Genomic DNA, 23,958 nt, shown 5'->3' with positions numbered 1-23,958 from the left:
TCCATGATGTATTCTTAAAAAATATGTATTACATGCCCTCATGTAGAAAGAACACATGATCTATGGATAGATGTGATAAAAGAGGCAATTCAAGTGAAATATATACTAAAGCAATGGGGAGAGTTGTTCACAAGTGACATCACACATCTTTGTCGCATTGCCAATTTGCTATCTCCATAGCATTAGTGATCGCAATATTCAAATGCTCATAACTTTCTCGTTATTTGTCCGATTTTTCTCAAACTTTCGTTGATCTATTTCTTTGATTTTTCTGTTTTCACACAAGCTATCTTGTTCTAAAGGTTTCATTCCCCTTTAAGTAAAATTGTTCAAACGTTACCACCTTTGATTTATTATTTTGGTGTTAATTGCATTTATTAGGTGCTTTAGTGACGTTAGGTGCCTATACATATACATTGTAGCTCACATAGACATTTTAATATTTTTTATGGTTTTGTTTGGTTTTGCTGCATTTATCAGGTGCTTTGAAGACAACGTTGAAGTGCATATAGCTCATATACAGAGTGGTATGAGCCAGATGGGGAACCTCCATGCATTCTCTGAGAGACACGTCTCTTACTGAAACACTGCAAGAACCGCTTCCAGAGAAGGGACAGTTCACCATTCTTCTCTATCAAGAGACTTGTCTCAGGGTTTCAGGAATGGGAAACTTATATGCATTCTTCAAGAGACATTTGTGCGTACTGAAACACTGCAAGAACAGCTTCTGGAGAAGGGACAGGTCACCAGTCTTTCCCCCATCAAGCGAAGTACCTGAGGGTTTCAGGAATGGAGAACTAACACGTATTCTCTGAGAGACACGTCTCGTACTGAAACACCGCAGGCACTGCTTCCAGGAGAGGGACAGTTCACCGTTCTTCCGCATCAAGAGACTTGTCTCAGGGTTTCAGGAATGAACATTCGCAATGAAATGCTGCATGGCTGAATAGCCTTTTACAGATACTTGGTTGCAAGGTTCACTCTGATGGAGCAATATGATTGAAGCGTAATTTAGGCAGATTTGCAGTCCACAATTCTTCCCCTTCAAGCTTCGTGTGGCGCGTTTCAGGAACGGAACATCCACAATGAAACGCTGCATGGATGAATAGCATATATTGAGACCATTGGTTTTAGCTTCATTCTATGTGCCAGATATTGAATAAGATGTTTAGTCGAGGCAGATTCGTAGCCCCAACAATGTTCGTGTCGCTGGTTTTGGACTGAACATCTACAACAAAATGCACAGGAATGAAAAGCCTATCCAGAGAGAGCCCACAATTTGGATGAAGGCTGATTGGCGCAGAGAGATTGATGCGATTTGTACCGTGATTCAAATTCATCCGAGTGCTCCTGGAGAAGCAGTGCATTTCAAGCTAAAGCTGCGGTAATAATAGTTGCACTTTTTATCCTCTGGAAGTCGCGCCATATTAATCCAGCTTTTATTCTTTCCCTGTGTTTGTGCGAGAGGAAACAAGTATGAGCAGATTTTAAACCTCAGTGACCTTCAGGGCCCCATCTTACAAAGAGATACGATTGATCCGATCAACCACAAGTATGGAAAGCCAGCAATGTCAACATATAAAATGTGTTCAAAATATTTTCTACATGATGTTTATTCATACATTCATAGTTTTCTTGAAAATTCAGTGTACTTTTCTTTGTTTACAAAGGACGTTGTGTTAACTTTCTGAAGAAAATATGTTGATGGATTTCCATATACTCAAAATTGATCGGATCAATAGCAACTCTTTGTAAGACGGACCCCTGAAATGCATGAATGACAATCGATTTACTGTTGTCAATATCGAATCCTTAGAGAGGTGGGCACATGTCTGTCCTTTGGGTTGCAGTCAAGTTATAGTGGATTAACAATACGATTGTCAAAATATGCAAGGGTTCACACTTCTAGCTCAGGGCAAACTCTAATGCAAGTTTGAAGAAGAGAATATAAACTAGCGTCACAAGGAGAATACTACTGTAGCTGTTTGTAGAGTTTGATTACAGCATGCCATCTTGTTGGCATGCTGTAGTATTGCATATTTTACATTCTTCATTTATCTCTTTTTTGTTTACAAGTGAAGGTCAATTTCCTTGTTGCCACATTTTTTTTTTTACTTCAAATTTTTGTTTGTAAGAGGTTTGGTCAAATATTTATTGCTGCTAACTTGAATAAAGGGAACCATACCAGCCAAGTCTCCTTGAAAAATTTAATGATCAAACTTCAATGCTCCCTCATTTTAATGCAATGTAATAAAGATACTTCTCAATTTTAAAAAATTGTCCTAAAAAGTGATTATTTAGCAGATATGTCAATTCAAGGGGGATGCTGCCTTTGCAATAACTGATATTAATAGCCATTTACATGTATGAGAGACAGAAGACAAGTTTGTAGATCTGTGGTCACTTAGGGAGGGTTTCATGAAAAATTTACCAGTGATTTTCAGGGACTAAGTTGCTCTCAGCCAATCAGATGCAAGGATTTGAGTAGCTTGTAACATCTATTGCCAAAAATCATTGATCAAACTTTTCGTGAAACACTCTCCTTGGATTCTTAGCAAGCCATGTCGAGTATACACAAACCTTTATTTTATGTGCTTTATACCTTGGTCACATTTGCTCTACAGCGGCTGTACGGCGAGTCGAAAACAGTTGTTTTATTCATTTTTATTGAAACCACCTATATTTAGCTGGTACAAAAAATGTTATAACGACTGTTTTCGACTCACCATACGGCCACGATAGAACAAATGTGACAGAGGTATTAATCAGTAGTGTACCAGGACCTCATAACACAAACCTACACACCTGATACTCAACTGATTTTTGAAATTCATTACATGCAATCAATTGTACAAACCAACTTTACGATTAAATTTTGTGTTATGGGGCCCATTGTGAAAGGAAAATAAGGATGGAATGGGGACAATAAAATTACAGTAGATTTGCCCCGACTGTAAGATAAGTTGTACTTGTATATAAGAGATTATATATTTATTATACAAATGATCATATTGATGCGTTGTTACCGACAAATTGAAAGGATGTGGTGGTGAAGTGATTACAGAAACGGGTTCAGTCAGTCTGACTTTTGATTAAATGATAACGTGCACCATTTAGGTTGAAAATATATATCATTCTTAGGGGGTTGTTGGAAGAAAATATTTGCAATCAATTACTAATTTCTGTTGCTATTTTACTATTGATAGATTAATTTTAGCTCAAGCAATTTGGTTTATACTCCTTGTTGCTGGAGGCAGATTTGTAATCAACTGCAAATTTGAAATCAATTGCATGAGACATGATTGACTTTGGAAACCTCATTGGATTTGCCAGTCATATTTTTTGTGCAGCCCCATTATAATCAAGACTATAATGGCTTGACTCATGATTTCTATTATAATTAATTGCAATGTATTCTTTTACAAGTAGCTCACTGTATAGAGCTGGTATGTTTCTTTTATAAAGTTGGAAGGGTGATCAAATGAGAAAAGAATGGAAGAGTGGGGGAGATAGACAGAGAAGGGGAGAGAGAGAGAGAGAGGAGGAGGAATAAAGACAGAATCAGAAAGAGAGAATCAGAAACAGAGAGAGGGGGAGAGAGAGATGTCATCTCTGTTAGCAATACCTTTCCTATTTTGTAAAGGGAAAGGAGAAAAGAGCAATATCGATCTGGGGCCCGTTGCATACAAATTATGTTAACTTTACCATCCGGTGGTTTTAACTTCCATGGTAACGATTATCAACCAATCAGAATCAAGGATTTCAGGGAAGTTACCATTGGATGGCGAAGTTACCATAATAGTAACTTTTATGCAGCGGACCCCAATTGCTGCTCAGTGTCTGCCGGGCCCACAGACGAATGGGCAATGTGTCTTTCTTGAGGATTTTGATTTCTGGTCTCCATTTTAAACAATGAAAATATGGAATATAACTGTTATGAAAAGGGCCCTTGAAAAGATATTCTCATTCATTAAGTAGAACAACACTCTTGGAAATACATTCATTGGGATGGCGTTATTAGTATTTTTAATCTGTTTCCGAGTTTACTTTGTAATGAAAACTCTATTTTTTTCAGTATCCATCTGAATTATTTAAGTTCAAAATTCACAATTTTCACTGCTTTTGTTTTGCTATTTGTAATTTGCAGAACTCTATTAATACCATCCTTGATGGAATGTACATTGTGTAAATATGCAATTGAGTTTCTTACAAAATAAATCTACTATTGAAAGCTATGTTTTGTTGTGTGTCATATTTGATATAAATGCCTGTAAGTGTGTGCACAAACACAAAAACTGTTGTCAGCGGCCACCCCTCTACATGTAGCAGCCACCTGCCTATTGTGACCTCCCAAAGGGGTTCCCACTGAGGCAGTTGGATATGAGCGTGTTTAGTAGTAGTAGTAGTAGTACTAGTAGTAGTTAGTAGTAGTTAGTAGTAGTAGTAGTAGTAGTAGTAGTAGTAGTAGTAGTAGTAGTAGTAGTAGTAGTAGCAGCAGCAGCAGCAGTTAGTAGTAGTTGTAGTAGTAGTAGTAGTAGTAGTAGTAGTAGTGTAGTAGTAGTATAGTAGTAGTAGTACTATAGTAGTAGTAGTAGTGTAGTAGTAGTAGTACTAGTAGTAGTAATAGTAGTAATAGTAGTAGTAGAAGTAGTAGTAGTAGCAGTTGCGCTAGTAGTAGTAATAGCAGCAGCAGTAGCCGTAGTAGCAGTAGTAGAATGTAGCAGTAGTAGTAGTAGTAGTAGTAGAGGTACTAGTTGTGGTGGTGGTGGTAGTAGTAGTAGTAGTAGATGCAAAAATCGAACGACAACTAACAATTGGAAAATACAGTAAAGTTTGCTGAGTTGTGTCTTAAATAATCATGGGTTAAGGTTGAGGGTTTGCAAATTTTGAAATGGAAGATTGTACAGATTGTTCATTTTGTTTCCCTTGGGTGGTCACTAAAGATGGATTTCATTTCACATGTATGTGTTGAAAACCTGTCACAAGCCTTGGTAAAAGTTTTTTAATGTGATTTATAAGGGAATGCCTCAAAAATTAAGATCTTATAAGTAAGTTTAGTAACTTAAATTGATATTTCATCTGCTGATTGTTCATTAGATTTGAATTTTTCATTTGAAGATTTTTAGGGCCCTGTCCATTTATTTTCCTTTTAAAAGCCTTTTGATAACTTAGAGCCATGAAACGGTGATTACATTTATTTATCGAAAAAATATTAAGAATATGTCCTGAAATTCTCAGCCCATTCCATGCAAGTGTGAATGGTCTTAACCCCACCCTTAAAAAGAAAATAAATAAAATAAAATAATAAGCTAAAAGTAAAAAATTATATATATATATAATATAAATATATATATATAATTATATATATAATGTACATTTGTTCAAAAGGATTTTCAAGTAAAGTAATAACTAGGATAAATATCAAGTTAGGTGTGGGTTCGATTCTTAAATCCAGTTTGTTCCCGATGACGGGGGTGGTAGGATTAATCTGCTTGTATGAGAACAAACATAAAAATACTACAAACATTCCTTTTTCGGGTCAGCATACACGTAAATTATTTCTGGTTCGATTGACGCTCGCATGTTTAGGTACATACACACCACTGTTCATGACAACAAACTTATGATGTCCTTTCGAGTCTGAATGGCACATAATTTCATTGCGCGTTTTGCGCTCACACTATTTGTTTATAGAGATACATATCGTATTCATTCAGATGGGCCATAGGCCTATTCAACAGATTCTTTAATATTGTCGCCATCCCCAGTAACGATTCTTCAAGTCCACCTCATAAGAATATTGATTTGAATCAACAGAGAAAATTATATAAGCATAATACTGAAAATTTCATTAAAATCGGATGTGATATAAGAAAGTTATGACAGAAAGTTTCGCTTATTTTTCTCAAAATAGTTATGTGCACAATTTAGTCACATGCAAATGAGAGAATCGATGATGACCCTCACTCACTTGGGAGGTGCCGCCGCCGAGTGGTCTTAGGCGCCTGGCTATACATGGAAAGTCCGGGGTTCGATCCCCGGCCGCGGCAGCTGTGCCCGTGAGCAAGGCATTTATAATCTACAGTGCTCTTTTATCCTGCTTTCAAATAAATGGAAATGCTATATGCATTATTGGTAAATATGTGTGCACTTGTTTTAAAAAAACTCACTATTTCTTTTGTTTTTTATTGTTTAAATTGTACAATTTTTCATTTTTTTTTACAGATTTGACAATATTAAGGACCAACTTGACTGAATCATATAATGTTAATCAAGGGTAATTTCACATGTTCAGGGAGAAATAAAACTTTGTTAATGTAGAATATTTCATATAATAGTATACCTAAGAAAAAGTTAGTAATTAAGTGACTGATGTCATCAGTCTCCTCTTTTGCATACCGACCGGGACATAACTTTCATATCCGATTTTGATGATTTTTTTTGTGTTATGCTCGTTGGATTTTACTCTTTTTATTCAAATCGACATTTTTTTTTTGGGGGGGGGGTTGACTTGTCCTTTAATGCCACTTCACTATTCTGGCTTACAGGTCATGGCAACGGAATTACTAAAAATCCATGGTCATGGCCAGCAGCTGACCATCGTCCTGTTAATTGATGGTGGCATTTATTGCTTGCTGAACAAAGAATATCACGCCTGTTAATTCAGACATATGTTGTTTTTTTTTACAAGTTTACTGATTAGAAGCAAAAGGCCTACTGTATTGCATTTCTTATTATCCATTAGGCCTAGACACCAATTTAAAATTTTAGAATCGGTTGTTTAGGATTTACACGCAACAAATGCAGGTTTTACCCTTTGTAATTGGAGGCAATTTGCAAAATCTAAGATTGAAATTTCACACATTCAGTTTTTCGAGGGGGAGGGATCTTGAATTTTAATAAATCATGAAGTATCATACATGCGTAAAAATGCAGGAAAAAATTGTAATCAGATGTGAAACAAGCAAGTTATACAGTAGGGCCTATTGCATTTTAAAGTTTCTCTTATTGTTCACAAAACAATCATATACGCACAACAATCGGAAAGTATATGCAAATGAGAGTTGACGATTTAGTTCATGGGCACTCACAATTTCTTTTGCATTTTATTATATGAAGAAGCTTTGAGGAATTTACATAAAGTGAGGGAAAAGTCAAATTTTAATTATCATGAAATGAGGAAACGATTAAGATACGTTATCTTTCATGTAATATGCAAAAGAAATCATGTGAGTGACGTCATCGCATTTGCATACTGACTACGATAACTTTTTTGGGAGCTTAACATGCTTAAGCGAAAGCCAAACGTCGAACTTTCCCTTCTCACGTCCGTTTTTAATGAATTTTTTAGCGATCGATGTAATTGTTTGAGTATTCTTTTCATTTACATTAAAATACAATCCAACAAAACTTAAGTATTCTCTATAAACTATTTTTCGCGTTTTTTACATACATTACATATATTAATGTTTTAAATAAATTTTGATCTCCAAGCGCCGCGCCTTTAGAGGGAGGGGATATCGATAAAACGTTTCCCAGTCAGCAAAGTATCTGGGTCCCATATGGGTTTCATGTGGGCCATATGTCCCATATAATCCCCGTATGGGCTGGCCCACTTGAAACCCATATGGCTAAAAACATCTGGGCCCCATATGGGCCATGTGGCATCGATCTGGACTGCAATCATGAATATTCAACTTAATACAACAGTAAATAACCAAAATTTTAGCTAATACAGCTACAACAATAATATGTTTATGCAAGGATTCTACCATGAAAAGTTTTAGAAAAGTATGTAATTTATTACTATAAAATTAAAAATCGAAACATTTAATTTCAGGAGAAAATTTTCAAGGTTAAATATTGAAAATTGTTATTAACCATAGCCTGTCAAGTATAGCAAACTCGCTCTATATATAGAAGTCAATAACAAGATTCAGTGGTTAGGTGTAGGATAGGATTACGATAGAATTACGAATTAGGGTTAGAATGTAGGATTATAGGATATGATAAAATGATAGGGATTAGAATATTGGGTTGTAAAGTCACCTTAATGACACAAATTAATATATTTTTTTAATTGATTAAAACATCGTGAACCTACATGGGGCCCACATGGGACCCATATAAAACACAGTATCGTTTTTATATGGGGCCCAGATGAGCCATGTCTGGTTTACATGGGTTTCATGTGGGCTTGACCAGATTTTCCCCATATGAAACCCACATGGCCCAGATGGGCCCCTGATGGTTTGGATGGTGCAGAGCCCATATGGGGCCCATAATCCAAGCCCAGATGAGCCCATATATAACCCACACGGGCCCCAGATACTTAAAATCGAAAATGACTCAGCAAATACATTTAATAGAGTAAAAAAAATTCACTGACAATTATTTTACTATTAATGACGTCATAATGCCCATTTAAATTGCAAACGTAGGCCTAATAGGTGCCGGGGACAATGCCTTAATTCCCCCGAGAAATTTCCAGATTCCGCTCCCCGGCCGTATATCCCAAGACGCCCGTGTGATCTGAGAAGCGTTTCATGAAATAACTTTCCCCCTGTATTGTCGGACGATTTATCCGACAAGTCATAGCTGCATGGGATCGGACGTTTGAACATTTTTGTCCAACAAGTTGTCACATGACTCATATCTGACAACTTTCCTTGAATATTTGATCGGCTGAAAAGAACTATTACTATAACTATGCTAAATGTCGGATAAAATTTGACTTTTTCGAAAAAAAAAGTCTGACAATAGTCCTTCAAACGCTCCCCTGTTTTATCCGACAGTTACCATGGGAACTGTGCTTCTCAGCCAATCAAAATCAAGAAAAGTTGTCAGTATAAGTTGCGATCGCAGAATGATGCTCCTTGGTTTCCCTTAATTCTCCCAAAATTGATAGGGGTAAGGACAAACTGACTTATTTTCATTATGGGAGGGGCCGGGAAGGGATAGGTCCAGGGTAGGTCTAACAATCCGGAACAAGCATTATGTTTAAGGATGAAGGGGTGTGCGACGGTGAAGGGGTGAAACTTCATTCCCGAATTCATTGCATGGAGAGAAATGAGGAAGTTGGGAGTAGAAAAAAAAACTGTTCTACTAAAAAGAGAGAGAGAAAAAAGTTTAACCTTAACAAATTTTTTAAAAAATATAGAATTTTGTGATTGGAATTAATTGTATACTCATATGATATCCTGATGATCTCTAAAAAAAAAAAGAATCATAAGCCCAAGAGGGAAATCATCACAAAGAAAACGAACTAGTGTAGTAATAAACACTTTCAAAACTAGACTGGACAAACACTGGTCCTTGATCGATGCACAAAATTCTTCCATAATGTCCACCCCCGGTGTCTACCATCCACACACGTTAGTCAGTTGTTTTAAAGACCAGTAAAAGTAATCTCGAAGGAGTGATCGGAAGCACTATATCTTCTTCTTCTTCCTGTTACTGCAGGCAAACTCCTCAATTGGGATATAATTGCTGCAGGCGTGTGTGGCTATAGTGGTGAATTTGAATTAATGATGTGCCCCCCAGATGAAAGTAGACATTTGAATTTTGTTAAGCCTTGTCTTAAAACCATCGACCGATTTAGCTTCACGTATGTCTACTGGTAGCAGATTCCATTCTGCCATGGTCCTTGGAAGGAAAGAGTACTTAAAGCAATCTTTTTTTGTTGTTGGTCGGGAAAAAGAGATTGACGATGTTTCCGTGTCCTAACAGAATCTTGAGAGGGAGCTGTTAAGTATCGACCTACGTCGACCGAAGCACTATGATTTATAGATTTATATAAAAGTGTAAGTCTTGAGATAGCCCTTCTATCTTCGAGAGATTTCCATTCAAGTAACTTCAGCATCTGGGAAACACTACTGGTTCTCCTGTGATCTTTACAGACAAATCTAGCGGCTCTTCGCTGAACTGCTTCTAGTCTACTTATCTGGTCTTTCGTGTATGGGTCCCACACAGAAGCACAATACTCCAACTTTGGACGTACTAACACTTTATAGGCTGTTTCTTTTACATTTCGGGGGCAAGTATACAAGTTTCTTCGAAGGAGGCCTAAAACCCTATTCGCTTTAAATATGGTAGTATTAACATGGTCCGACCAGGTTAAGTTGTAGACAGCTGGCAGCCGTCTGTTTCGAGGAGTTTTTTAACATTTTTTTATTTTTTTAATTCTCCTCGTCGACATGTATTTGGTGAGTGAAGCCAACGAAGTTCAGCTGAACAACCAACATACCAGAGACCGAAGCTTTTGGTCTAGTTAAGTTGCTATTTATCTCGACACCTAAGTAATTGTGACTTGTGACAATATCATCTAACTTCTTCCGTACAACGATGATGATGATGATGATGAAGATCAGCTTGTCATACATCGAAGCTAAGAGTGCAGTGGCTTCCCATAGAAAATGTGACGTTGTCGTTGTTGACATGACACAATACGGCAGATATAACTTATTAGTTAAAAACTGCAGCCTAAAAAGCCCAAGTAAGTATTAATTCGGAAGAAATATGTAGAAATCTAACTGATAATTTAGTATTTTTGTCCAACACTTTGATGACAGACCGGTATTTCATTATGTTCATGACTAGCCCGATCAAAATCAGCCCGGGTAAAATCACCTCACTTTCCGGGCTCTTCCGAACCTGAGACTGAGTCAGTGAGTGAGCTGATGATGATGGGGGTGGATCAGGGGCGATGCGATGGCATGGGCAGCCGCTGAAGGCGGCGAGCAGAGCCCGTGCCGTGGCATTTCCACTGGCACTGACTAGATCTATTCTAGGCCTAGTCAATGGCATGGCACTTCTGAATTATGCGCTGCGGAGTCAAGTGCAGCGCAGCGCGCAGTCACGTCATGATATAATTCAGCTCAATATTAAATAACTTGAACTTTAGTTTAGACTTAGAATAGATCTAGGACTAGGTCCCTAGTTTGAATTTTATTTCTTCAATGAGTAGGCCCCTAAAAAAAACGGCAATGAAATTAATCTTTCTGATCTAGGGCCTACTGACTACCGTATGGGCACCCCCGAACATAGACAGCTGGCAGCCGTCTGTTTCGAGGAGTTTTTTAACATTTTTTAATTTTTTAATTTCTCCTCGTCAACAGACGGCTCGCTAGCGTGTCCCCGCCATTAGGGGAGGTACAACGCAAAATCCCCCCGGCGGGGCTCATCGAATATTTTTTTTAATATATTGGCAAATATTGCAAAATATAAAAAGAAGCTTACCAAAATGCAGCTTGTTATTTCCTCTAGGCTTTGATTGGCATTTAAGTGGTGAAAATTCAATTGAAAAGGAACAAAAACAGTGATTTTCCTCGGCTGTCGTGTAGCTCCCAATTCACTCGTTCCTCCGAAGTTGATAATGTACACAAACATATGAGGTGGGAAGAACTTCCGGGTCAACTGCTTATCGAAACCGTTGGCCAATCAGATCATCTCTTTTACGTCAGGCTTATGAATATTAATATTCTTTTCCTTTTCAACGTGCGCTCGCGATCGCCAAGCTATATGTGTGACGTAAAGGTCATGGGGCGGAGTCTAACTTTCGTCGGCCACTTTTTCATGAATAATTCATTACCAAGATGGCTGCCCACTCGAGTCGCAAGTGTCAACTTTTAGAGACAATCCTCTGAATGCCAGTTTCAAAGCGGGAATTTAGGGTAAGAAACTGTCGTTACTTAAACATTATCACCTAAAGGTGCATATGAATGCACTGTTTGTGTAAAATATCACGGTATTGAGGAGAAAAACGAGAAATTAGCCGTGGCCATTGATCCCCCGTACAGACGACGGTTAAACTTCGGTCTATGTATTTGGTGAGTGAAGCCAACGAAGTTCAGCTGAACAACCAACATAACAGAGACCGAAGCTTTTGGTCTACCTCGAACACAGTCAGTACGTGTTCGGGCTGCCGCAGTAACATACCTTTTGTTATTTCCAGGCAAGGGTAATCTGTTGTCTGTATTTTCTTTATAAATCTGTCTGTATGCACGGCGGATCAAATTATGCGGCGATGGCCTTTTGCACTGAATGGCACTAGTAGTAGTATTCAACCTAGCAAGGATAGGTAGCAAATCTCAAAAGGGTTTAGATTGCTAAATTAGATCTATGTCAGTCTGTGGCTTTGATTAATTCCTTGGTCTAATCTCAAATGGTCTAGGTCTAGTCAAAAGTCGGATGGGACAAGGGCAGATCGAGAGACAGGGCCATCTTAAATCGCTAGGTTGAATACTAGTGCCGACGGATTGAATACTAGTGCCAAAAACCATCACCATATAATTCGACCGCCCGTGCACACAGTCGACTGGTTAAAGAAAAAAATTATGGAAAAAGAATAACCAGCATTTGCTCTTGGAAATAAAATGGGTCTGAAATTGAGGTAAATTCTATATTTCTATATATTTGCGGAAACTCTTCAAATGGGTTGAATACTAGTGCCCTTACGGTACTCAAAGCTCTTTCCTTTTAACTTTGAAAGATACCGAATCTAGAGTAGAAGTGGCACCAGCAGTGGTGAAGCAGTGATTGAAGCATTGAAAGTTGGGTACGGTATGTCTTGTGAAAAAGTGTCCGTTGGAAAATGGGAACTGGTTCCTAATTTCAGGATAATGCCGCAAACTTGTACCACAGTTGCAGATTTATAATATAACTAAACCCTACCCTGGCTTGGCCGTTAAAAATTTGTGCTATTGTGATTTCCATTTGTTCCGGCATGTTCAGCGGGATTTGTATGAAGATCGAAGCCTCGCGCCTGACTTCAGAGATTTACTTATGACACAAAATGCATAATGCCTAACAAAGCAAATATCAACCAGCACTCATGTTATAAAATGCAAACCACTTATAAGTTTTAGTATGAATGGCTCTCTAATCTACCAAAGATACTACAAGGGGAAGATCGGACAGTATTGCAGTGAGTCCAAACTTTGCGCATGTCCATACTTCGCGGACAGTCATTATCTAAAAAACTAGCCAATATCCTTAAAATCTGATATCACCAAGGTGATAAGTGACCAAAAATTACCCTTTGGTGTAAGTTTCTCCAGGATGAGTTCTGTATTCATGAAAATATTGACAAAAGATCGGCACATTTGTCACCATTAGCGCCCGTTTTTAAGAAATCTGATAATCTGAACAAGTATCACGATATAACAATTTTGCAAGCAGAAATCATTAAAAATGTGAGTTACATGTAAATGTGGTACTAACCGATTTTACAGCATTTTGCCTTAAATCTGAAATAAATATTTCACTTTTTGAGCTTGAGTTTTTGTTTAAATTTCCACAAAATTTTTGGTCAGTGAAGTTAGGTCATACTTTTTCTGAACGGCTTTCCAGCACAGCGCGCATTCTCCGATCGGAATGGAATTATGAGATCGCGATACCGGCGAAACCCCTCGACCTACTTTACATTTTTATCTATGATTTTATAGTTTACGATCTTGCCGTCAATGTGGTAACTATTTCTTGAATTGGTTTTGTATAAATTATGAATATTTTGTGAAAAAATGTAAGCCTGATGAATATTATTGAAAAGTGCGCGAAGTTTGGACACCCCATCATACATCGACCGTGTAATGAAATGCTCGAGAATTGCGCTCCGCAGCATTGAGTAGGTAACAACCTTTTTTTACCTTTGCGAATTGTGAGATGGTTGTGTACAAAACATTTGAGGGAAATTGTGAAGGGGAGAATTAATTAGACGATTTTTCATTCATTTTTTTTTTCCTGAATAAAAGATGAATATATTTCAGAGGTTTCTTGGTAGTAAAAGGTGGAATTATTCCCAGGTGCCACCATTGAGCCCTCTGCAAAATCTCCTCTCTCATTTCCCCCATATGTTTTATACACAGCTATGTGCCGATGAGTGATGGTTTACTTACTCAACGCTAGTGGGCGTCCTTCCCCATGAGCATTTTTTAAGTGTTTGGGTGCGTTTCAAAAAATCGCTGAAGTGCCCGATCTTCCCCTTGTAGTATTTTTTTTCTACTGTGCTATGATTTTGTTTCCTGCAGTGCTTACCTGTAATGTGAGAAAGGATCAGGAATGGATAGAACTAACAGAAAAGAACTTCTAGAAACGGTGGAGAAGCAGAAGGAGGAATTAGACCGATACAAGGGAAGATTGAGAGGTGAAACTTTCATTTTGTACTTTTTTCATAGCAAACGCTACATTGAGAAGACTCGTAGAGATTTGCTACAAATGGGAATCCAAGCTTGGTAAAAAAAATTATGTGTATGTTTTTTAGACGAGAGAAAAACCCAGGATGGTTAGAATATGAAAGAAATCACAGAATTATTACAAAATTTGAGCCTGTTATAATAAATTAGATCACAAAATCTACAAAAATATCAAATTAACGATTTGAAAAGTAAAGTATAGCAATTGTTAGGGAGAACTTATTTATTTATTCATTCATTTATACAAATTTATTTATTAGTATATATACACATAAAAACTGACCAGTAGCACATGCTGAAAGAGTCAATTGACAAAAATTCATGAAGTACAATATAAATAAGCAAATGAACGAAAACATAAATACAGTATTCTACTCTTTCCTCTCTTGGGCTGTGTAATTGGGGATTGATGGTATAAATGATGGTAATTAATCCTCAAATAATGTTTTATTTTTTGATAGACCTTGCTGTCGCGTACCGTAGCCTTGTGAAGGAGAAAGAAGCGTTAGAGGCCAGTGTGAAAGCATTGACCACACCAAGTCAGAGCAGAGATCCTCAAGCTTCCGAAGACGCTGAAGACGGTACTGGACAGGCCCAGGTAAGCAGTAAATAGATACTTGGTCTAATCTCATTTTATCTTTTTCTATCTATTAATATACAAATAATGAATGTTTATGAGTGCAATGGACAGAATTCTTCATGAGGTGAAAGATGAAATAATGGATCATTATTTTATCTTTCACCGAATGAAGTATTCTTTCCATTGCAAGAATGAAAAAAACATTCATTAATGGTTTATATGACACCTAAAAATAGATTATTTACTCATATGAAATTTATGAATTTCGATGCAAAACATGCTCATGCAGTGCGAGTTTGGTCTGTTGATTGTTCCGTCATTAAAACATGCGCACTGCTGGTGCCTGCCGCTGCAGTCTCAGTGCGCGCGTGCAATGGAAAAAAAATCGTATGGATCCAAAATTGCACGATGAATGGATCCAAAATTGCACGGTTGATGACGTCATTGCACAATGGGCTGAATGAACGATATCAACAAACCAATCAAATCACAAGGATCTATCTAGGTGTCGTATAAACATCTCTGTTAGCCTGGGGTTTAACTCCCATGGCATCACAAGCAAGGTGTTTATCTTCATATGCCACTCTCTACCCAGGTGTTGTAAATTCATTCCCGGTTGGAGGAAATTCCTCGAATGCTTGAGCACCCAATCAGGGTAGCCGTGCTAATGGCGGGGTAATAGTATGCAGTGGTAGAAACAGTAAAGTGCTGTAGAAATGTTGCATATTATTACTCTTCTTATTATCTGATCTCCTTTTAGATTAACTAACAAAGTTCCCCTTGAAACAACTGAAACTTTTTTGTCTCGCCCACCAGAGGTGAAGGCGAGACTTAATGATCCAAATGTTGTCCGTCCGTCACAAATCTAATGACACATAACTCCACAACCTTAATTCGCTTTTCAACCAAACTTGGATGGTAGATGAACTTGGGGGACCTGCATGTTAAGCTGCAGTCGGAGGTCATGGTAAGGTCAAAGGTCATTTTCAGGTCAACGTTAAAGTTTACATGCAAGACTCTCTTATGACACCTAACTCCGCAACCGTAAGTCACTTTTCAACCAAACTTGGATGGTAGATGGATTTGAGGGACCTGTATGTTATGCTGCAGTCGGAGGTCACATGGTAAGGTCAAAGGTCATTTTCAGGTCAACGTTAAAGTTTACATGCAAGACTCTCTTATGACACCTAACTCTACAACCGTAAGTCACTTTTCAACCAAACTTGGATGGTAGATGGACTTGGGGGACCTGCATGTTATGCTGCAGTCGGAGGTCACATGGTAAGGTCAAAGGTCATTTTCAACCTAACTCCGCAACCATAAGTCGCTTTTCAACCAAACTTAGATGGTAGATGGACGTGCGGTACCTGCATGTTATGCTGCAGTTGGAGGTCACATAGTTAGGTCAAAGGTCATTTTCAGGTCAACATTAAAGTTTACATGCAATGCTCTTATGACAAGTGTTCTTCCATCCCAATCATTTCACAATGAAGTTTCAATACAATTTTCTCGCGTGCCCTCGCAAATCACGATATTTCTGGTTATTTTCATAAGTGGGCGAGACACAAAATCGCTTTTGCCTTGTTTTCATATAAAAATGCATTTTGAATAACTTACTTGGTAGAAGAGGGCAATGACAGTAACACTTTTGCAGCTTTGTTAACAGATCACCACCCTTATACACTGTTACTATTGATCTTCATTGATATAGATTATCTTTATATTAACTTGCAAAAGCTGTGTGTCAAATGGTCATTTTGAGTTATTGTTGTAGAAGAATTACAACATCATCCTGTATTTTTCCTGCTTTCAGAATGAAGATGAAGCCGGTGGGGAGGGTGATGGAGGCAATATATCCCAACTTCGTCAGCAGATCACCACCCTCACGCTATCACTGTCCACCGTCAGCGAGCAGAAATCTAAGATGGAAGCCAACTTTCAAGATGACAAGAAAAAGATGAGGGTGAGTGTGATAGAGGATTTAAGTTTAGTGTAGGAAGATGGTGTAGTGTTTGTGCTGGTATTGATGGTGGCGAGTGTTGGTGTAGATCACAGCCAAAATCCAGTGTTATCGAAAGCCGTGCTTGTTGGCCACTATAGGAAATACATGAGGTTGACAAGCGATTTCACCCTCATAACAGCCCAGATCGCCCCCAAAATATTTGCTTTGGGGCGACCATGCTTTCTAGAGTTGCCCCAAGGTATGTTCCAAACATTCTTCAAGACTATTTAGAAAATCAATATTCTAACTTTGGCAGGAAAACAATATTTGCTTTTACTGCATAATTATTTTTTACCCTCCCCCCCCAAAAAAAAGAAAATAGCTCTTCAAATGAAAGAAATCGCCCTAATGTAAAAAAAAAAAATTGCCCCTAAAATAAAAATTGTTTCCTACCCTGTTGTTGACTGGTTTGATAATCTCTCATTGGCCTTTTTCGTTTTTTGTACCCTTTTTGATAAAAAAAATATCAATTTGAGCAATGCCTCATTGAAAAGTGGCCCTGCCAAAAAGGATTGTGAAAATTTAAGGCCTAGAAAGTGTTAGTGATGGTGTTGGTGTAGGTGCTGGTATTGAATTTGGTATGTGTGCAGGTGTTGGTGTTGATTCTTGTACTTCTGTTGATGCTGGTGTTGGTGTTTATGCTGTTGTTAGTGGTGAAGCAGTACTCAAATAAATGTATAACCATTTCACTGGGATTGAATTTTGTCTTTTAAAAATAATACATTTCTTTCTGTTATTATATTTCAAGGTTTTATTTTCCAAATCTATTCTTTCATTATTTTTTATAGCAAGAGCAAATGGATGCCCTTCAGAAAATAAATGAAGAGAAAGACAATCTACAGGAAGTAGCTGAGCAGCTCACACAGCAACTTGCAGAGGTAATCCTAAAGATGATTGTTTCCCCCTTTCTAAGGGGTGGTTGCCATTGTCTCATATAGTTTTGATGATGATCATGGTGACAATGTTGGTGGTGATGATGATGTTAATGATGAATATGTATATGATGATGATGATGACCACGATGATGATGATGATGATGTTGAAGATGGTGATGATGATGATTGATGATGGTGATAATGATGGTGATGGTGATGATGATGGTGATGGTGATGGTGATGATGGTGATGATGATGATTGTGATGGTGATGGTGATGATGATGATGATGATGATGATAATAGTAATGGTGATGATGATGATAATGAGGATGGTGATGGTGATAGTGATGTAAGTGGGGATGAAGCTAGTTTTGATGATTAATATTGTGGTTATGGTGGTGCTGGTTATAATTTTAATTATGATGATCATTAATATGGTGGTGATGATGATGAATATAATTTCAATCATGATATTGTTCATGATGAAGAATTTGATCAGTAAATTATTCATTAACCTCTCATATTTTTTCAGACAAAAGCAAAACTTCGGGTCCATCAGCAGGAGAGAGAATCTGATAATCTAAACCATGCAGCCATGATGAGAGAGCTTCAGAATCTTGTCAGTAAAGAGAGAGCAGAGAAAGAAAAACTTGAAAACAAGGTGAGATAATAACATCCTTGTATTGATTTCTGTTTGTGACAGTGATGCTTAAAGGACAAGTCCACCCCAAGTAACAGTTGATGTGAATAAAAAGAGACAAATATAACAAGCATGACAGCGGAAATTTCATCAAAATCAGAAGTAAAATAAGAAAGTTATGACATTTTAAAGTTTTGTTTAATTTCGCTTAACAGTTATATGCACATGCAAATGAGGGGACTGATTCACTGTTTCTTTTGTACTTTATTATATAAAAAGCAAGATTTTATCTTCGTTGTTATGTGAAATAAAGTTTTATTCCTCCCTGAACATGTGGAAGTAGAATTGTTCATCATTTTGTGGTTCAGTCAAGTTGTTCAATAATGTCATATCTGTAAAAATTGAAATATTGTATAAGTCAAACAATAAAAAACAAAATAAATGGTGAGTGAGGAACATTATCAGCTATCTCAATTGCATATGACTGAGTTAATGCATGTAACTGTTTTGTGAAAAATAAGCGAAATTATATAATGTCAACATCTGATTTTGATGAAATTTTCAGCGTTATGCTTGTCTGATTTTTTTTATTGATTCAAATATATATTTTTCTGGGGTGAACTTGACCTTTAAGAAGCCAGATATCCATTGATTGTTTGTATATGTCACAGAGATTTTTTTTGAGATCATTTAGTGCAAATACTTTTCTGGTGAATCATGAATTTACCACAAATTTTGGTATTTACATGTAATTGTTTTCCTAGAAAGCAATGCTATTAAAAAATAATTGTATTGGCAAAAAGTACTGCAATTTATACTTGACAAATTTTTCATTTGAAAAATATCTTGTTTTGCCCCGAAATTGAAATATCTAGGTTAACTACAGTGTTAGTATAGTCTCCCTGTTGATGCACATGATCTTAAGAGTTGTATATAAGGCATTTAAATAAGAAGTGAAGAATGCACCTGTCTTGCTATGTCCCACAGTATCAAGTAAGATCTAAATCCCCTTTTCTTTGCCTTCTTTCATTGATTTAAACAAATTGTATTCTTCTGTCTTTCTCCTCTTTTTGAAAATTTTTCTTCCTAGAACAATCCTAGGCATGTGTGCTGAATCATTCTATATTTGTGATCACCTCTTGATGTTATTGTGTATTTTGTGTATTTTATCTTATCTTTCTTTTCTATTGACATTGTCAAAGCTAGTGACTTTCATACCTTGATTTTCATTTTTTTACAGATCTTTGATTTCGAAAAATTAATAATGCACCTCAAATCAGCTCCAGATAAGTAAGTGTTTAATTAAGTTTTAAAGGGTTAGTTGATACTGAATATTAATATGAATTTGAGAAGATTGTGAATGAAAAGGAGGCGCAATAGCTCAGTCGGTAGAGCGGGGATTCATATTCCGGTGCCCTTCGGTAAGGCACCAATCCTCAGTACCAGGTCCTTCGGAGAGGACCTTAAGCCGTCGGTCCTCTGGTTGTTTGCTTACAAGAAATCATGTAAAAAGAAAAATCACCAAATCACAACCAAAATGGGAAAATAATAAATCGTCAGATCTTCTTGATTAATGAAACAAAGAAAAGTTGACTCGTATTACCTACATGTATGATATACATGTAACTTTTTGATCAATGATTGTTTTTTCATTATATTCACATACATTCATACCGTATAAAAGTCACATTATCTCAACACCCTTTAATATTTTGCATTAGATGAAAAGAGTATGATGATCACAATGACCTTTGACATTCTTGTTAAGGTCACATTGTTACAATGGCTTTGGACATTCTGTGTTAGATCAGTAGACTTTGAAGGTCATATTGTTCTTTGATGCCCTTCCTGCATTAGGTTACATCTCATATGACCTTTGACATTTTTGCATTAGATGAGTAGTGTAGGAAGTTTTACTTAGTCTCAATAACCTTTGGTTCTTTGCATTGGGAGACATCTCATTGACCTTTGACCTCCCAAGTATATCAATAGAACATGAAAGCTATACTTCCTTCATATGACCTTTGACATTGTTCATTATATCTGTCGAGTATGAAGGTCACATTTTTCCTATGATGTTTGACATGGTGTAATATGCCATTGAAGTCTCAAGGTAACCTTTTACATCCTGCATGATAAGACCACATCATCTAACCTTTGACATTAGTTCAATTGAGTACAAAGGTTGCGCTTTTTTATTTGACCTTTGACATTGTGCGTCAGATCGGTGGAGTATGAAGGTCACATTGAACGGTTGTCTAAAGAACTTGGAATGGTGAGGAACCAGCTGTACGCAGCGGAAGAAGCGGCCCGTAGACCACCTCCTCTCCTATTACAGCTCCAGAAGGACATGGCTGAAATGAAGGTAAGAAGATGTCACCATAAGTCCAAGCGGACTCCCACACCAGTAAAATTGCCACCGAAATCCAGAGCTGCCAAGTAGTACTGATTTTCAGTATTTAGTACTGAAAGTGAGAAGGATACTGATAGTTTCATGTACATGTAAAATACTGATTTCTAAAGTTTCAATTGTATGTGTGGTCCTATGGTATTTTTTGAAAATACTGATTTCCTCACCGAAATGCTGATTTTCAACTTCAAAAATAATGAAATGTTCCTTTTCAAGTTGGCAGCTCTCCAAATTATCTACCATCCATTTTGAATCACCATAGGTTGTCTGATCACTTTTCATCTTTAACCAGTTCGTCTCCTAACACATTAGTGTAAATGTCACTTTTAATATCCCATTTACCATTTCGTCTAATATAAAACCCATTCAGGCTGTACCTATTTTGTCTGTAACTCACTTGGTCTAATTAATACCCCTTAGGCTATATGATCAGATGAACTGTCTATGAGCCAAATTTTCATTTGACAAATTCATAAAAAGTGTGTAGACAATGTTGAGATGAGACCATCTTGGCATTAGACTAAATGACAGCTTGTCTTATTTTTTGATAATTCGGCAAGCCTAGAATTCAGTTTAAAATGAACCACACATCTATAACTGTTTAAAACAAATTTCACCTGACCATATATTTAGTGAAAGAAAATTGATACTGTATTTCCATGTTGCTACTGAGATTAAAGAGAAATTCTAGTAGTTGCAGTAAACGCTGATTTCATGAGAAAGTCTGTAAAACCAGGCGTAATTATCAGAAAATCATCGAGGATCTAGATCTGGTACAGTTACATAAACTGAACTTTGTGAAATCTTAAAATCTGCGCTGAAAAACGTTCACACTGAAGATCACCAACACAGATTGGCACACGTGGGACAGTGTATTATTATTGCTGGAATAAAGACCTGACGGAAGTGACCGAATCCGCGCTTATTTTGCTTATTTCTCAGCAATTACACAATTTCTCCCAGAATCCTTTGGCACATATTTTTTATTCATACAAACAGACACTTGGGTGGTCATTATATTAGATTCTGTAAAAAGTCATTTTGAGATCGTTACCAAAACTGGAATTTATCTTTAACCTCGGACCCATAATTATTTCCCCTACGATATGCAACTGGATGCTTATACTGCTTTTTGTACATTTCAGGGTGCTACATAAGCACTTGCCCGACTGCCTGGGGTAAGTAAAAGTTACGAGTCAGGCAAGTGTTTTGAAGTAAACACCAAAATTACTTGCCCCAATTTGGGCAAGCGAAATTCTCACAGTAGAATGGCCAAAATTAGGTTCTATATGATATATTGACCCTAACTTTGGTCATGGCAGGCAAGATAAAATCAGTCAAAAGAAATGCAATAACGAAGTAGATCTGTTTATGTCAAAAGAGAGAAAAAGGTCAGTGGTTTATAACACCACAAAACTTTCTTTTGAAGAGGTTAACACTTTTTTTAAATGATTTTTTTTTTCAGGCAAGTGAAATAGATTTTTGGGCAAGTATATTCCAACTATTTAAAAATTTACTTGCCCGAGTGGGCAAGTGCTTCTAAAAGTTATGTAGCACCCTGATATTTGTTTATGTATATAATATGTGGTTTGTATTCTCTTTTTTTTTACGTATAGGCCCAGCATCGGATGCAGATCGACCTCGAACAGCAGAAAGCGAGGGAGACGGAGGAGAGACTACAGAAGACGAGAGCGGCGGAGGAGCAGAGGGTTGCGGACTTGGAGTCCAAGCTTTCAGATCTGTCGGAGACGGTTGGAACGTACGACAGAGGCAGGCAACAAGACCAACAAGCAATACAGTGAGTTTGTGAGAACGTGTCCTGTGGGGTGTTGCAAGAAACTTGCGATCAATTGCAAGTCAATTTCGGTCCCTAAATCAATCATATGTCTTGCAGTTAATTGCAAATTAATGATTGATTGCTAATTTGCTCCTTGAAACAAGAAGTTTAATCTGATTTGCTACAGCTTACGTTGATCTAACAGTTGTAAAATTGCAACAGAATATTTGCAATTCATCGCAAATATTTTCTTGCAACACCCCCCGGAGATGGATGTGGCGGTAGTGGGGATAATGGTTGTAGTAGTGATTGATGGTGTCGGTTGTGATAGTAGTTGTGGTGGCGGCGGTGATGATGATGATGATAAACAATTGAATGATGATGATGAGGTTGAGGATGAGGAGAATGATCATGATCAGGATCATAATCATGATTATGAAGATGATAATGTTGGTGATGATGAAAATGACGACAAAGATAATGGTGATTTTGGAGATGGTGATGATGATGATGATAATGCTGATGATGATGATGATGAGAATGCTGATAATGATGATGATGATGATGATGAGAATGCTGATAATGATGATGATGACGATGATGATGATGATGATGACGATGACGATGGTGATTTTGAAGATGATGGTGATGGTGATGATGATGATTATGAAGATGATGGTGATGATGATGATGATGATGGTGATGCTGATGATGATGATAATGATGAAGATGGTGATGATGAAGATGATGATGATGATGATGAAGATGATGATGATGATGATGATGGTGATGATGGTGATGATGATAATGATGATGCTGAAGATGATGATGGTGATGATGGTGATGATGATGATGATGATGAAGATGAAGATGATGATGATGATGATGATGATGCTGAAGATGATAATTATGATGAGGAGTAGCATGCTGCTGATGACGATGAAATCATCATTATAGCAACATATAATGAACCAAATCCACTTGTAAAAGGAATTAGTATGAAGAGTTCTTTCCCGAAAGGTTCTCATTTCTATTTTTTGATCCCCTTTTATTAATTTACCTATTTATTCTTCTACTTATCTCTTTCTTTATTTACTTACTTATCTATTCATATGTTTATTTTATCTATGTGTGTTGAAACGTAAAGATTGCATTTTTTAAGTCACGTAGTACGCGTTCATTAATTCATCTCCATCATAACGCAGGAGATTAAAAGAGAGAATCACCCAGTTGGACCTCGAAAACACTGCCCTAGCGAGGGCAGCAAACAAGTCTAATTCGATGGCTATTACCGAAGGGGAAGATCTAGATTGTGACGCCTCCGTAGCTGAGATCAAGGAGAGGATTATGAAACTAAAAGGACTTCTTAAACTGGCTTGCCACAAAGCTGAGAAACCTGTTGATATTGATGGTATGTGACTGCTCTTGGTCTACGGTGTATATCAAAACAAAGTTTACACTTAAAATATTCCTATAAAACG

General features: G+C 37.2%; 2 protein-coding genes across 2 annotated transcripts in view; both read left to right on the top strand.

Moving 5' to 3' along the window:
- LOC121421524 (protein lin-9 homolog) overlaps positions 1-4,235 on the top strand; it is a 31,441-nt gene extending 27,206 nt beyond the window's left edge. The window contains exon 14 of the mRNA XM_041616266.1: positions 481-4,235. Within this exon, the coding sequence (XP_041472200.1) occupies positions 481-583 (103 nt within the window). The 3' untranslated portion in view covers positions 584-4,235. The remainder of the gene's footprint in view (positions 1-480) is intronic.
- Positions 4,236-10,435: 6,200 nt separating this feature from the next.
- Positions 10,436-23,958, top strand: part of LOC121421523 (GRIP and coiled-coil domain-containing protein 1-like) — a 28,149-nt gene continuing 14,626 nt past the window's right edge. The window contains exons 1-10 of the mRNA XM_041616265.1: positions 10,436-10,495; positions 14,028-14,143; positions 14,654-14,790; positions 16,586-16,735; positions 17,563-17,652; positions 18,183-18,311; positions 19,531-19,580; positions 20,514-20,655; positions 22,317-22,498; positions 23,683-23,888. Of these exons, the coding sequence (XP_041472199.1) occupies positions 14,059-14,143; positions 14,654-14,790; positions 16,586-16,735; positions 17,563-17,652; positions 18,183-18,311; positions 19,531-19,580; positions 20,514-20,655; positions 22,317-22,498; positions 23,683-23,888 (1,171 nt within the window). The 5' untranslated portion in view covers positions 10,436-10,495; positions 14,028-14,058. The remainder of the gene's footprint in view (positions 10,496-14,027; positions 14,144-14,653; positions 14,791-16,585; positions 16,736-17,562; positions 17,653-18,182; positions 18,312-19,530; positions 19,581-20,513; positions 20,656-22,316; positions 22,499-23,682; positions 23,889-23,958) is intronic.

The sequence above is a fragment of the Lytechinus variegatus genome, chromosome 9, assembly GCF_018143015.1.
Source record: "Lytechinus variegatus isolate NC3 chromosome 9, Lvar_3.0, whole genome shotgun sequence".
In the NCBI taxonomy this organism is placed as follows: Eukaryota; Metazoa; Echinodermata; class Echinoidea; order Temnopleuroida; family Toxopneustidae; genus Lytechinus; species Lytechinus variegatus.
Note: the sequence above shows the minus strand (reverse complement) of the source record. Positions and strands in the feature narration are given on the sequence as shown.